This window comes from Oikopleura dioica, chromosome XSR (assembly GCF_907165135.1).
Source record: "Oikopleura dioica chromosome XSR, OKI2018_I68_1.0, whole genome shotgun sequence".
NCBI lineage: Eukaryota > Metazoa > Chordata > Appendicularia > Copelata > Oikopleuridae > Oikopleura > Oikopleura dioica.
Window position 1 is genome coordinate 7,325,577 of NC_137294.1, and position 14,725 is coordinate 7,340,301.

General features: G+C 40.7%; 5 protein-coding genes across 6 annotated transcripts; 4 read left to right on the forward strand and 1 right to left on the reverse strand.

Annotated features, from left to right (window-relative positions):
• The first annotated feature begins 1,170 nt into the window (after window positions 1-1,170).
• Window positions 1,171-6,847, forward strand: LOC145710394 (la-related protein 6-like). The gene is made up of 14 exons (XM_081788140.1): window positions 1,171-1,363; window positions 1,402-1,491; window positions 1,535-2,193; window positions 2,234-2,325; window positions 2,367-2,438; window positions 2,480-2,697; window positions 2,737-2,911; window positions 2,955-3,187; window positions 3,272-3,385; window positions 3,426-3,681; window positions 3,726-3,800; window positions 4,929-5,001; window positions 5,044-5,214; window positions 5,258-6,847. Exons 3-13 carry the CDS (start codon window positions 2,166-2,168, stop codon window positions 5,169-5,171), a joined length of 1,464 nt encoding a protein of 487 aa, XP_081644266.1. The 5' UTR covers window positions 1,171-1,363; window positions 1,402-1,491; window positions 1,535-2,165; the 3' UTR covers window positions 5,172-5,214; window positions 5,258-6,847.
• On the forward strand, window positions 6,834-8,707 carry LOC145710396 (islet cell autoantigen 1-like protein). Its single transcript, XM_081788143.1, has 7 exons — window positions 6,834-7,026; window positions 7,079-7,314; window positions 7,382-7,624; window positions 7,671-7,763; window positions 7,812-7,998; window positions 8,041-8,198; window positions 8,242-8,707. Exons 1-7 carry the CDS (start codon window positions 6,894-6,896, stop codon window positions 8,323-8,325), a joined length of 1,134 nt encoding a protein of 377 aa, XP_081644269.1. The 5' UTR covers window positions 6,834-6,893; the 3' UTR covers window positions 8,326-8,707.
• LOC145710395 (nuclear speckle splicing regulatory protein 1-like) lies at window positions 8,355-11,127 on the forward strand. Of its 2 annotated transcripts, none has more exons than XM_081788141.1 (7): window positions 8,355-8,905; window positions 9,831-9,928; window positions 9,992-10,137; window positions 10,178-10,310; window positions 10,356-10,517; window positions 10,620-10,829; window positions 10,873-11,127. In XM_081788141.1, exons 1-7 carry the CDS (start codon window positions 8,540-8,542, stop codon window positions 11,000-11,002), a joined length of 1,245 nt encoding a protein of 414 aa, XP_081644267.1. In that variant the 5' UTR covers window positions 8,355-8,539; the 3' UTR covers window positions 11,003-11,127. The 2 variants fall into 2 exon arrangements, with proteins under 2 accessions (XP_081644267.1, XP_081644268.1); XM_081788142.1 differs by having other exon boundaries at window positions 8,713-8,905; window positions 9,835-9,928.
• On the reverse strand, window positions 8,919-9,720 carry LOC145710397 (uncharacterized). The gene is made up of 5 exons (XM_081788144.1): window positions 9,429-9,720; window positions 9,305-9,384; window positions 9,174-9,262; window positions 9,073-9,133; window positions 8,919-9,028 (listed from the first exon to the last, which is right to left on the reverse strand). The coding sequence occupies exons 1-5, from the start codon at window positions 9,508-9,510 to the stop codon at window positions 8,981-8,983; spliced, it is 360 nt and encodes a 119-aa protein (XP_081644270.1). The 5' UTR covers window positions 9,511-9,720; the 3' UTR covers window positions 8,919-8,980.
• A 47-nt stretch (window positions 11,128-11,174) lies between the features above and the next one.
• Window positions 11,175-13,967, forward strand: LOC145710081 (uncharacterized). Its single transcript, XM_081787769.1, has 3 exons — window positions 11,175-11,271; window positions 11,317-11,410; window positions 11,483-13,967. The coding sequence occupies exons 1-3, from the start codon at window positions 11,180-11,182 to the stop codon at window positions 11,693-11,695; spliced, it is 399 nt and encodes a 132-aa protein (XP_081643895.1). The 5' UTR covers window positions 11,175-11,179; the 3' UTR covers window positions 11,696-13,967.
• Window positions 13,968-14,725: the final 758 nt, after the last annotated feature.

The window sequence follows — 14,725 nt, forward strand, 5'->3', positions numbered from 1 at the left end:
CAAATTTGTTAAAAATAACTACCCTATAAAACTTGTCAAATCTAAAATTAAATCTATTAAAGATTCTAATTTCACCCCTCTTGAGAAAGACCCAAATATTACCCACCGCTTCTACTTAACCCTAGATTTCACTTCACAACGAGTCAATAAAATAGGTAAAAAGATTGTTAATTTCATCCGTAAAATCACGCCAGCATATAAAGTATGTCTTGCTTTCAAAACCTTGCGCCTAGGACAAATTATCACATCTCGTCTAAAAAGAAAGCTCGATATCAACAAAAAATCCGGGATTTGCTATCAATTCGACTGTAAATGTCAGCTCACTTACATCGGGGAAACCATGCGTACCTTTCACCTACGTAAGCGAGACCACACATTTCCCACTAGTCAAACTGCAATTAAACAACACCTTCGAAATTGCCCTGACTTCCAAAACGCATACCAAGACTATGTGAACTCTCCAGAAGTTACTTCCTTTATCTCACCTGGCGATTTTGCCAAATCGTTTTTCTCCATTCTGCAAACAAACCTTCCAAATTATAATGACCGCAAACTTACTGAATCATTTCTCATAAAGTTAAACCGACCTCAACTTAACGAGCAAGGTGACTTCCGTTTCGTCCACTTCATTTGATCTAAGGCATTGTTAATTGCGTATCTGGAGCCTTAGATCAAATTCCCCAGATACGCAATTAAATTCTTTTCTAGACTTCTACTTCCATATCTTTTCTAGACTTTCTCACCGCTCCCATAAATTCCTCACTTACCGATCACTCGCGAGTTTCGCAAGTCACGGTGAGTCCTATTTTACTGTAGCTTCTCTTAACAACTGTACTAGCCTGATGAAGGAGGGCATTCCCTCCGAAAGCTCGCAATAAAACAAAAATCGAAAATTATATATTTGTTCTTTTCAAGGCTGAATAAGCAGATATGTGACAATTATAAGCGGCAAAAATTTAACTATTCGAAGTCTTTGAGACGTGACTAAATAACTGAAACATTTTTTCCTTTTGGAGAGATAATCTTTCATTCTAAGAAGTGATTTGGAAATGAACCAAGCTATGAAAAGGTGCGAACTTAAGATAATTCGAAGCATTAGCATGCTCCCACCGAAATTTGAACTTGCGCTTATTTGTTAATTGCTCGTTACCATCAATCATTTCCCTCTAGATTGAAAGCAGGAAAAAAATATATTCGTTTTTTTTCATTCGCGAGTAAATGGATAAGACGCTAAACGCTCTCGAGCAAGACCCAAAGTGCGTCGGATGGATGATCTGCAACCTAGAACACGGCACAATCATCAGTTCCAACGGAACTCTCGACAATGCCCAAGACATCGCTAACACAATGGCTCGCGTTTTCTGTAGGTACTGTCGCCCTTTTCTTTCTCTCGACTTTTAGACCCGATGCAAGCTCAACGATCCACGCCCAAGCTTCATTTTTTCACCGACGACGGCGAAGTCTTCTCCTACCTGATGCGTGGCCAAATAGGTAGATTATATGTGTCTTATTAGTGCTTGAGGAATCATTTTAGTCGTTGTCCAAAGAGTTGGAAACAGGAATCTCTATCTTGAATCAGAAGAGCTCACTCCTTCACCGAGTGATGCCTAATTCCTAAAACGGCTACGAGTTCTTTTGATCAACAAGTTCATTTTAGTAATTTGCTGCTTTCTTCCATATCCGTACCTTTCTTCTCTCTCGTTAACCTATTTCACACATAGGCCGAATATTTTTGCGCGTTCAGCACGCTCGGGAAATAACTACCAACCTCAAACTGTATCCTTTCTAAACATGTTCTCTGATGTTTTCGTCTGTCTTTTATAAAAGAGAGCCACAATCTGCTATCGTCGTTTATTCCTTAGAAATGTTTTGCCATCACTACGAAAAGCTTAACTTTTGACTGACAAAATGAGCTGCCAGACAGCTATGAATTTTCGCACTCTGTGTTACCATGCCCTCAAAAATACTCCCTGCTCTTGCTTTGGAAAATTCTGCGGCGAAAAACTATTAAGAAACAAATATTTTTGTCCCGCCCGTCAAAAAAATAATTCACATTTTCGCCTCAACTATCCTCCTGCTTAGATGCGGATCAGTTTAGAAAGTTGAAATATCGGAATCAGAAATTCGATTGACGCCATTATTTCGAACAAATTCTTTACTGATCGATGAGTGGAAGTGACGAAACTTGCGGAGGTAAGAAAGAACCCAGAGAATTTGAATTTCCTTTTCTTAGTTAAAAGTTTGTGCCCACCACCACAGCTCATTGAGCCTGACAATCAAAATGCCGATACAAATCAAAATCTGCCATTCGAACTGAACAGAGACGTAAGTTCTGGTCCTAATAGCTTGCATTATACAGTTATTAGATCCTCAAACTAAGAGTAGAAGACTTTGACAGCAATCCTCCATCGTCTTGCGGGGAAGAAGATGACGACAACGTAAGTTTGGCCTAACACGATGGGTTTAATAATGTTGTTAGCCTGAGCACAGCTTCGATGCTGTTATTGCAGCAGATCCGTCGTGGGTAGAGCCTTCGCAAGATGTCGTCGTTTCGATGGTTTCTCTGCTCGATCACTACTTTTCGGACGAGAATTTAGTAAAGGATAAATTCCTACTCAAGCATGTGCGACGCAACAAGCAAGGATACGTTTCAGTCAAGCTTCTCACCAGTTTTAAGAAGTTAAAACATCTTTCTCGGTTAGTTGAGACTCTTTTCAGTTTAACATTGCCTTGCAGATCCGACTGGCGAGTAACGGCTTTCTGCTGCAAGTCAAGCAGAAATCTTGAGCTCAACCACTCGGGCAATAAAGTCAAGCGAAGGGAGCAACTGCCTCATATCGATTTACCGACGACGTCTATCAAAACTATTCTCGCCAAACTCCCCACTGGCGACATGATGACCGTCGATGAGGTATTTTGTTTTTCATGACGTAGCCTAAACGAGCTTCTTTGAGATTTCATTCATCTTTCGAAAATTCGGCTCACTCTCCACTGTCCGCCTTATCCGCCCTGGAAAGGAGGTGCCACTCGACTTGCGAAACCATGTTGCAAAACACCCTGAACTCGGGCAGTCTACTTGCGCTGTCGTTGAGTTTGACAAAACAGAAGAGTGCCAGAATGCTTACAAGACGCTTGGAAAGATAGCCCGCGAAGAGAACACTGGATGGGAATATTCTCTCTTGGGCTCGTTTTCTAAATCGATACTCGTTTATAAGTACATGGAAATTGGTTTAAAAGTAATTAAGCTCTTGAAAACGGTAAAAACAGGCAGCGGCAGGAATCCGCGAAGGCAACAGAAGAAACAAAAAGCAAAAGAAAGACAACTTCTTGGTGGAAGCTATGGATACGACTCGGCCGAAGAGTTCGGCTCGAGTCCTTTCGTCAGGTATGTTTCTATACTCTACGATTAAACTATGATTGTGAAGTTCTCGAGAGAACTCGCCCGAAGTGCGTCGAAAGTTCCCGCTGAACGCCGCGCGCAGTGGTCAATATCTTACTCCTTCGCCGCTCGTCTCTCCTTACGGCTCACGCTCCAACTCTCCTATGCGACACTCGTCAAGCGGACACCCAAGCCCTAATTTCCAGCGGAGGTCTGTGTCGGACAACCCCGTCGGTAACAATAAATGGGCCATCGGAAATCGTTCAAAACTTGGGCAATCGCCTCTCGCTCGTCGACGACAGGTTCGGCAGAACGTTAAAGATGCTTGATTTACTTTCTTTTTCAGATCACCTCCCCAAATGATCATTATGCGAAGGCGACACCCCCATCGCCCCTTGTCGTCCCAAACTTGCTTGGAAAGGTTAGTGTGCAGCCCGGCTCCTATGGCCTTCAAGGAGCGACGTCCTTTGAGAAGCTGAATCCGGGCAAATCTAAAGTTGACGATATTTTCAATAAGTCGATAGAAGTCTGGTCCAATGACACATACTCGGATTCGCACCATGTGAATACTGAGCTGTCCCACTCGCAATCTCCATTGTCTCGCAGTCTGACAGATACTTCGCATGGGTCTAGAGATGCAGGGCGACTGATCGGGCACACACGCGCTAATCAGAGGTTCGAGCCACCTTCCTTACATGAGCGAGGGTTCTTTAACAATCACACCCAGCCACAGTCATATTGCAATATGACGCGGAGCCAGTCCAATTCGAATATACTTGGGCGGGTGAGTGATTACACGCCGCACCCACAGCCACGCAATAGTCCTAACCCGCTAAACTCGCAGAGCACGTCAAACTCCGCCATCCCGCACTACTTTAGCAACCACTCGCACAATCAATCATTCTCATCGCGAACGGACTTTTTACAAAATGATTACTCGCCATTCCATCGAATACGAAAAGAGTCCGCTGGCGAGCAAGTCAATGATCAACATCTCCGAAGCGGATCGAACTCTCACTTTCACCACCACCAAAGCAACCTTTTCGATTTTACCTCTCACTTGACAAAATCATTCTCCAACCCGAATATCTTCTCTCTTTATTCGAATAACTCTCCTTCGAGTTCGAGTGCTGAGAAAGCGCATGAGATCCATCATCAGCCTCGGCATCATTCACCCTCTCCTCCTCCTCTTTTCCCGACAGATACTCCCTCGCCTCCTATCATCCCTCACAATCCCATGGAATCTCCAAACACTTTGGGAGAGCATCTCGACCCATTCCAAGCCCCAAGTTCATATCCGATCGGATCACAGTCGGGCAATTCTTTCGTAAGTACACTCCAGCGGTGTACAATTAATCTGATGTCAGGAGATCAGATCGGAATTCAAAATTTATCAATTTCGAATTCGCAAATTTCATTAAACTCTTTCAAGCTCGGTGTAATAGTAAAGAAATACTTACCACTGCGCGTAGTATTGTCGCATTATAATCGGTGATTAGATTAATAGCTGCTCATCAGACTTGCTTTCTTAGATTTATTTTTCTTTTAGAATAATAACAATGATGAGCCCGCTCAAAAATCTCCCTGGTTCCGTCGACGCCAAGACTTTCTTGCAGCCCAGAGTAAGTTCAGACATAAAGTCAAATATTTGATAATTGGCTCAGATGACTCGCCGCTGGGCTCTCCGTCTGGCTCACCGATTTTAAGCCGAAAAACATTGGAATTAGACAGAACAAGACCAACTCTACTGATTGGGGGTATTCTTCCAGTCCTGTTGAATCTGGAATATTGAGGAATCCCCGCGGACCACCTGACAATACAACGAAGGGATTCCAGTGAGTCCTTATTACCGTGATCAATGTCTAAAGAGTGCTTCAGCCGCGATAATCCTGTTCTTGGCAAGTTAGAAATGCTCTCGTCGCAAGTTGCCGCGGCAGCTACCTACGAGTCCTCGTCGCAACCAAACTGCTGAAGCCACTTCGATCAACAAGCATCTTAACTGGAGTCACTCAATCACAATTTTAGGTCTAGCCAAAAAGATTAAATACACGTGTTCTACCGTCGCGTGGCGAGATTACTTATTTTACCTTTTACTAATTCTTACAAGTCTATTTGCCTTATAGTTCACGTCCAGTTCATCCCCTAAATCACCTTAGCCGAAAGAAGTCGCCCACACTTTCCCCTTTCTTTTCACTCGTTAAACATTTATCAAGTGTGATGGGACGTTCACCTTATTTACTCATTATCCCAAAGTCAATCGTAGCGACCCACCATCTTCATTTCTCGATCCGAAGAAAGTTAAGTTCAAGTTTAATATTTAATATTGTCGATACAATATGTTCCTTTATTGTTCAAAGCCTAACACCGGTTCGAAATAAACAAAATGAAATCGTCGTATTATCTGCCCTATATAAGCGTTCTTCTCTAATTATTTACTTCTTTATGTCGACATTTACCTTTATTTTCTTTATCTCGTTAAGTATTTAAATTCATATCGATTCCATGACTAAAAACAGCACTGGTGCAGTCACAGAAACTAATAACAAATGAAAATGACAATCTACCAAAAATGTGACTCCGATTCATTTATCTCGAACTTTTGATAATGCCTCTGACAGGACAAGAAAAAAGCAGTTGCCATTTACTCAGAAGCACAACCGTTTATGCATAAGAATTGTAGGACAAGTAATATTTGATTTATTGAATGACGATATCTTGCCCCCATTTTTGATTGTTGGAATTGCGGCTTGTATATTCGAGGCAAAGTGCTGGCTAACGATCCTTGCCTTGTCAGAATTATCGATTTTTATCTCACTTTCCTGCTGACAGTAATATGAACACGATTCATTGTCTCGTACTTTTTTTTGACTTCGCGATTCTTGCGGCCATTTTTGAATCTTATTCTCTTTCGCGTTCTATTCCTGTTATTTTGTTCGTGCTTCATTGTGTGACACATTCATGCTTCTCTTATTGTCGCATGCTTTTCTATTCTGGCCATGCTACCTGAATCTAACCGATCCATTTCTATCTACTTTCAATTACTTCTTTTCCCGATTTTCATTTTTCTAGCAAGATTGAGGACTCTCCAGTCTACTTTCCAGATTTATCATAAATAAACACTATTCAGAATAGTCTATTCTGCATATTTTATCTGCGTTAACTATTTTGATGAACAAACAACTCACTTACAATGCAAAGCTACTTTTTTCCGATGGATATTGCCTCATCGAAACTACGAACCAAATTTCGGAAGCTACTATGAGCGATAAAAAAGAAGCAATTAACTATTCTGAAAAGCAACTCCCCGCCAAAGTTATGTCCATACAGAAAATAAACGTCAAAACATTCTGAAAACACTTCTTGTCTGAAATCGAGCACGAACGCGTGGTTTACTATTTCCATTCAGTTGAATTCGATATTACGTACCTTCATGTACTAGTAAATAAAAGACAAGTTTCTAAACAGTCACGAAGATGGATTCACTAACAGAAAGGCTTCTTCAGAGAGTGCTCAAATGTCGAATTTTCATCTTATTACTAATCCAACTCCGTTATCGCAGGCGAACAAACTCGAGTTAGGATTTCGACAACTCCAAAAAACAGTCGAGCGAAAATTTGGGAAGAAAGAAGACCCGTCCATTGTCAAAAGTAAGCGCCATTGGAATCGGATATACAGTATATCATATACTCATTCATTAAGGCGATACGGAGATCGATGCCAAGCTTTCAATGTACAAAGACATCGACGACTCGATGCGCTCCCTACGGCTGGCTTCAAGAACCATTCATGTTTCGACGAGAGCGCTCTGCTGCCAAGACACGTACGTCGTCAAATTCATTCAAGAAAACTACAATGTCGATGGAGATCCGATCATTCAGGCTTTGAGTGCAACTGCAGAAGGATTCAGTGCCTCGGGAAATTACTGGAACACAGTCAAAGGACTGGATTTTTATCGAATTCAAGCAGGACGTTCCATTGAGAGCGCAAAATAAAATCCTTGGGAAAGATTGCTCAGATCGTGTTCAGAGAGATTATTCGACCTTCTATCTCAAGGGTATAGGAGAGCTAAAAGAACAAATAAAAGAAATGGAGGAAGCGCGCACTGATTATCGAGCTGCTCTTTCTTGGTTGCGCGCCACATCGGTAGATCCTGACAACCTCAGCCAGGTCGAGAAGTTTAGACGAGTGCAACTTCAAGTAAAGTCCTCGAAAGATAAATTTGACCAGATGAAGTGGTCAATCCAGGTCAGTGAATAATGTGCTATAGGTTATGTTATGTTGCTTCTTTTAGACGAAGATTGATTTACTGCGCGTCTCGCGTGCCTCTCTTCTATCAAATGCTATGGCGCCGCTGTACAGAAAGACCGCCTCCCTTTCCAGAAAGGCAAGCTTTTGATTCATGAAATCGAGTGGTTTTTTTATTTTTGATAAGGTATCCTCGTCATTGAGCGACGCAAGCATGAATATCAAATCATATTCTTTGAGCGACTACGACTACAAAATACTAAAAGAGCTGAAAACAGTTGATAACGACTTGAAGAAAGAGTGTGCTCTAGATGATCTCCAGGCCCACGAGACGAAAAATAACTCTGCCAATGAAACCGAGCAGCAAAATAAAGGTATCCGACTTATACATAACAGTTCTGAAACATTTTCTTAAGACGACATGCAGCTGCTCGACATCTCCGGCGAATGCTTCGATAATCAGAGTGAAAATCAAAAGTTGATTTCCGATTTTCTAGGAAAACCAAGCATGTTCGACCTAATAAAGAGGGACGAGGATTCAATCTTCACTGATGATCTACTCCAAGATTTTTCCGTAATTAAAAGCAATCTTGTAACTGTCATCATGTATTTTTAAGGCACAGCCTCAAGACCTATCCGAAGCAGAGAACTACCTATCAAACTTCAAAGAAGAACCAAAGAAGGACCTTCTCGAATGCTAGTTTTTCAAATAAGCCGACGCACACCAATTAAAAGATCCAAATATTATCTTTGCTTCAAACCACTCCAACTTCTCTTCTGCAGTAAATACGCATGATTATTTTCTTTTCCTCGCGTGCATGCTTCTTCATTCGTTTACTGCATATAAAACTATTCGCACTAGTGTAATACAAAATGCCCAAGGGATGTGTATAGGCCTCCCCGCCTCTGAATTTCATGTCTACAATTTCTTCATTTCGTAAAGTATCTATAATCCTCAATTACCTACCAAAGCAGCCGATCCTTTATCGAGTTGCTCGATTCTCAGCAACATGCCCGTTTCCCTTCCATAAATATCTTCTACTCGTTAATTGTCAAAACTCATTAATTCATCTTATTAATTCATTTACATTTGCTAGAAATCATCATAGCATGGGTAAACAATACGGGTTGATCCTAAAGAAGAAAGAGTCCAAGCCCGCGCTACAAAAGTCAAAGTTGTCGTTTTTCGATGATGATGACTCCGACGAGAACACAAAAGCGGCAATCGAAAAGGACTTGCTCAAAGTATCGGCAAAGAAGAAAATGAATAAGCAGACTCAGGTAATTGGTGACTTTTACATTTATTCACTCGCGCTCATGCAAAAACAAAAGGAAACGCTCATTCGAAGATTAGCCTCAATCATCTGTTTTCTCCAGACAGGGAGTGATGCACTTTCTTTCGTACTAAAAACAAGTTTTACAAACACAGAGACATTCAAGTTGATAACCTTGAAGCAGAGCCGACCAGAGAAACCCTCGCAGGACGCGTCTTCCTCAGCGAAATCGACCCTACCTGGAGTATCTTTTAGGGCGTTAGAATGCGCCTTACCCTTCGCAAAGTGAAGTAGCACTGCAAATTCCTCGCATTACAACAATTTCGCATTTATCGTTGCACTCATCTTCAGCGCCAGTTGTGAACTTATCATATTGAAGCTCTTTAAAAGAACAATTAATAAGTACCTTTCGTTTGACAATGAAAGGAGGTCGATTAGAACGATTGGTGAACACTGAATTGCCGGCAGAAAGATGTTGAATTTGCCCTAAACTCTGGCGTAAGTTGCGATGGGACTGGAGAAAAATAAACCAAGAATTTTTTTGTCCGTTGGGGAAAGTGAATCATAAGGCTGTGACTGAAGATACGGCCCTAGTATGCTCATGTACATCATCTTAGCTTGGATTTCTCTTCATCTCTTTTTAGTTAAAAAATATCGAGAAAACCTTTCAGAGTATTCGATTCCATAATCAATCGCTAAAACTGCGTTTATCTCCGGGCTCGGGCGTTTTAAAGACGAAAATCCAATTGTTCGATAATCACTTTGACTCTTTATCTCTTTTAGACTCAATTATCCCAACTATAACGTGATCCCGAGATTCGCTTCTTGGTAATTGGTTTTTATCAAATGCAAGCATTTCTTTTTTGTGGCAGCTAGTTTCGCCGCAGGATATCTCCATTCAACAAGGACTGAATTCGTAATCTAATATTAAGTTAGATGTGCAACGCGCCCTTGAAGAAGATGCAACTGTGTATGAGTACGACGCAGTTTACGACGATATGAAAGCAGAGAAAGAAGAGCAAAGGAATGGGTGAAAAGCTTGATTGCTTTCAGTCTAAATTGTTACAGTGACCATCCGATAAAAAAGTAAAAGCAAGAACGATCCGAAGAATCGCAAGTCAAAGTACATGGAGAGTGTTATGAAAACGTACCAAAAACGGGAATTGCTGCGAGCAAGACGTGAAGAACGAAAGGCTCATAAAGAACGAGCCGAGGAAAAAGACGAGTTCGCAGATAAAGGTAGATAAGATATCTGATGAGTTGATTTGATCAATTTTAGAGCAATTCATAACCAATGCATACCGTGAAAAGTTGAAGGAGATGAAGGAAGCGGAAGAAGAAGAGGCGAGGATGGATAAGATCGAAGAAATCATGGACGTGACAAAGCAGAAAGACATGTCCGGTTTCTACAAGTAATTTCCTTTTCTATGGATTCAGATTAGTAAGGGAGCCTTTAGACACTTCCTGAATAGACAAGTCAACAACAGAAACATTCGACAAAAGAAAAAAGAGGAAGAGTCTGAAGAAGAAAACACCGACGACGATGAGCCGGTCGTCGAAAGGCTTGAACGAGACAAGCCCGAAGTCAAGGAAGAAGTCAACGACGAGTCTATCAAAGTGTGAGTTATTAAAAAGTCAATTTCATTAGATCAATCGGCTTTGCTGCTGCTCTAGGAGATAGCAGACTCTGAGTCAGCGAGTGATTACTTTTTTCCTTTCAGCGAAAATTCAAATAACGCTGCTGCGTCTCCCGTCAAACACGAGAATAATCAAGATGCTGATTCTGACTTTCTATCAGAAGATGAAGAAAAGCCTGACGTCAAGAATGAACAAAGCGAAGCTGATGTTAAAACCGACCTTGATGTCAAGCTAGAGGGCGACGAATACGCCGGAAGAAGGAAAAGTGAAACTCTCGTTGAATTTAAGCAGAGGTAGGGCTTTTCATTGAGTTTTCAATTCTAAGACAGTGTTAAGGCTGAAAAAGAAAAAAGAAAGAAGTCTTGATATTTATCGAACAAAACACACGGAAGAGACCTTGGCCCCTTTCCGTCAAAGATACCTTGAGAGGCGAGATAAAAAGCGCCAAGAGGGACGTTACATCTAAACTCTACACTGCCTGTTTTCAAAAAAAATATGCGACCCATCGTATCAAATTCAATTCCAAATCTTTTGATTCTTTTTTTATTGAATTTCAATTGAATTAACATTAAACTGATAAAAAATGGCTGATATTTGATCTGATGGTCTTTGTATTAACAAGTTTATCCATTCAGAAACAATCATGAGTTCTTCGACGGACACATATGGAACGACCTTTGTTGTGGTGGGTTCGAAGACAACAGTCACTCCTCCAGTTCGAAATTTGCCCAAAAGGTATGGTTTGATTTTTGAATTCCTTTGGCTGACGAAGTTATTCAGAACTCCCAGTCGACTTGACAATGCTCGTCGATGGGCGCCTACTAGCTACTCGAAAAACCATGCGGAACAGCACAGACGAGTCCAAACAGGCCAGGTAAGTGACCCTCAGAGTGCAAATATTGCGCTTATTAGTCATCGAACTGTCTCTAATGATTTGGTTCCGTAGTTTTCGAATAGCGAGAATTCGCAGAACGAAAAGAAACTCGCCACGCTGCGACTAGAAGAGAAGGTTGAAGAGCCATTGACGGTGCCTGAGCGCGCGCTTCCACCCCCGCCGCGGAGCTCTTCCGGCAGTCCTGCTCCCCCTCCTCCTCCGGCTGACTACAACCACTCCAGTGTTGCTAAAAGCAGCACCTCTGCTGAGCCGTTTTACATTTAAAGCACATTTCATTGCTGAATCGAATCACTTCAACCCTCAATTCCATTCAATTTCTTCCTTATCGAAGCAGTTACGCTAAAATGATCCTATCCATCTTAATTCTTAATTTTTACTCTTCTAGCTGTCCCTTCAGTCCTGTGCAAATACGAAAACATTTTACTAATTTCGACATTCTATTGTGCCTGTTGTATTCTAGTACTTTACCTTTCTCTTAACTCTCGCCGTTGTTGCCTTTTGCCTTCTTCCAGAAGTTTTCAACTTTTCTATGCAACTATCTAACTTAAAAAATACGAATTTATATTTCACTCATTCAAATATTCTTTTATTTTCCACGCCTGAACTTAAGGGGGGGGTCGACGAAAAAAATTTTTTCGCTTTTTCAAATTTTTGATACTTTTTTTGGATTCCTCGATAGATGAGAAACATTTTTGGTCTCTAGGTTTTTTCCATTATGTAAACTTGATAATGTAAAATTTTCATTCAAAGATGGCGCGCGCACCATTCAAGTATAGCTCTTTCAAAATGAAAAATTGACTTTCGAATTCTTTTCAAATGCAAGAAACATTTCATGAAAACACGTTTTAGACCGGAAATAAGTTTATTAGTAAATCTAGCATTTGTAATTGAAAATACAGTGCATTTTCCTTTTTACAACTTGTCGAAAAGAAGACAGACTTTGGCGAAAACCTAATCAGAGGAGGACTCGGCGACGGATCGTTCGATTTCGTAGAGCTTTCCTTGCTGCTTGTAGTAATCGACGACAGGAGCAGTTGGAGATTGTGGCACAAATCAAAGCGTGAAAGAAGATGAACTCGAGTTAGATCGCGCGAAGAAAGAGAAAGAAAGAAAATCATCACAAAATTTACTTTTTCTGGTCATTTTTTGAATTCTTCTTTGCTGCATTTAGCAGGTCTTTTTTCAGCTCGGATGAGACATCTTTTGACGAAACATATACAGCTCCTTCTTTCTTTTCTTTTTGCGTTCCTTGGAAACAGCCGAGATTTTTCTTGCGACGAGCTTTTTCTTCTTGTTTCTTTTTATGACCTTTCTTCCTTTCAATCTTTTTCTTCACTGCATTTTTTGCTGCTCGCTTCAATCCTCTCTCGCTCATTACGAAGTCCAATCTTGTAGCAATCGCTTCGAAAGTTTCGGACTCCGATGTATTGTAGATCAATGTGCCAATGGCACATTGAGCTTCTGTTGTCAGGGTCATGAATGGAATAGCTTTCGCTAAAAATAAATTATCATAAAACATCGATAAAATGAAAATTACATTTGTCAATAAGTGACCGAGATATCAACAAGCTATGATAACTTTCAACGAAGCTTGTAATTCCAACGTTTATCAGAGTCCCCAACCATTGATCGTTCGCGAAGTACTTGCTATTCATCGTCGAAATAAAATTCTTGAAAACATCTTGTTTCCAATATTTTTTTTGGACTTTACAAAGTTTTATTTCATAATAACGCAAAAAAGCCCCTTGGTAATCATGTGCTTGATCAAAAAATAATCAAGACATGATCACCAAGGGGCATTCTTCTAAAGAAATTCAAACTTTCCTCCGCTGATATTCAAGATGGGCTCGTTCTCCTCGCAATAAGAGTCGCGAATGCATTCGCTATGATCTCCAATGCAATGTTTCCAAAAAGTGTTGAATTTCTTCTTGATCCCTTCAACATCATTGGAAGTCGGATCAAAATACAGTTCTTTCAGAACTTTTTTGACAATATATTGTCCACTGAATTTTATTTTATCCAGCAAGTTCAAGGTAGAACCAATTTTTGGAACGGATTTTTATGGAAAGGGTTTTGATTGGCGAGTAGGCCAAATACAGCAATCTTATTGGTAATTCAAAAATTCACTTCCAAAAATTAGTTTAGTCCCAAGTTCAGGGGTCAAAATACCAGCAAAATCCTTACTAACCCGTTACAAAATTTGTACATGGCGTCATGCCCGAATACAGTTGCGCCAAATAGTTTGGAAGCTCCACAGATGATTTTTGCACCGTTGAAGAAGTTTTTTCCAAGATGCGCTAGTATTAATCAGTTTATTTTTCATTGAACGCAAAAAAGCCCCGTAGAGAAGCTTTTTCGAGAAACAAATCCCAAAAAAACTTCCCTACGGGGCTTAGAAAAATAAACCTTTATCGCGCTGCAATGTAATTTTATCGGCCGAAACAATCGAGTCTCCGATTTTTTTTCCAATGGGAAGCTCATCAAATTCACCATACTTCCAAGGAAGTCGGAATTTCACATCGCCGTCCAAGGCGATTTTCAGCGGAGTAGGAGCAATATTGGCAAGGGGTCGGAGAATGGTGCTTGCGATCCTTGAAAAGGCTATGCCTTCAAGTTTTGCAGCTGTTGTATCAGCAATATGCCCCAGCGCATTTTCAAAATTCGTATTTTTGGATTGCGGGCGCTTTTGAACAGTCTTGGCAAGAGTTGCTCAATAAATATTCTTGCGCTCTTTACTCGGAAGAAAAAGTGGTGAAATACAAACGAGAACTGGCAATCAGCAGTTTCTACGAATTCGGCTCCAACAAGATACTTAGTATTTAGCAACTCTGTCTGTCCACATATGAGAGGAGATTCACCGGGCAATTTTCCCATAAGAGTGAAAAGACAACCCGTTGAATGATGCCCTCGGTTAGGCTTCACAAGTTTCAAATTTGTTGAAAGAAAAAGACTGTATCACTCGAAAACTGGCGGCTTTGATAAGAAGCTTTCTGTTTGCCAAGAATACACCAGCGAAATTGTCAAAATGGGAATCGAATTTGAAACTCTAAATAGAATCCATCTCCCATAAATTCAACCTCTACGCCAGCTTTGATTTTATCCGCAAATTTCGATCGAGCATCACGCATATTTTCTTCGCCCAATTTTATGATGACTTTGTTGACGGAATCATGCATCAAAGTCATCTTTTTGGACTTGAAATTGATGTCTTCATAAGCACCATTTTGTTTCAAAACGCCGAAGTTGATGAAATCGGAAAATCTAATTTATAATATTTACAGTAATAAAATCATA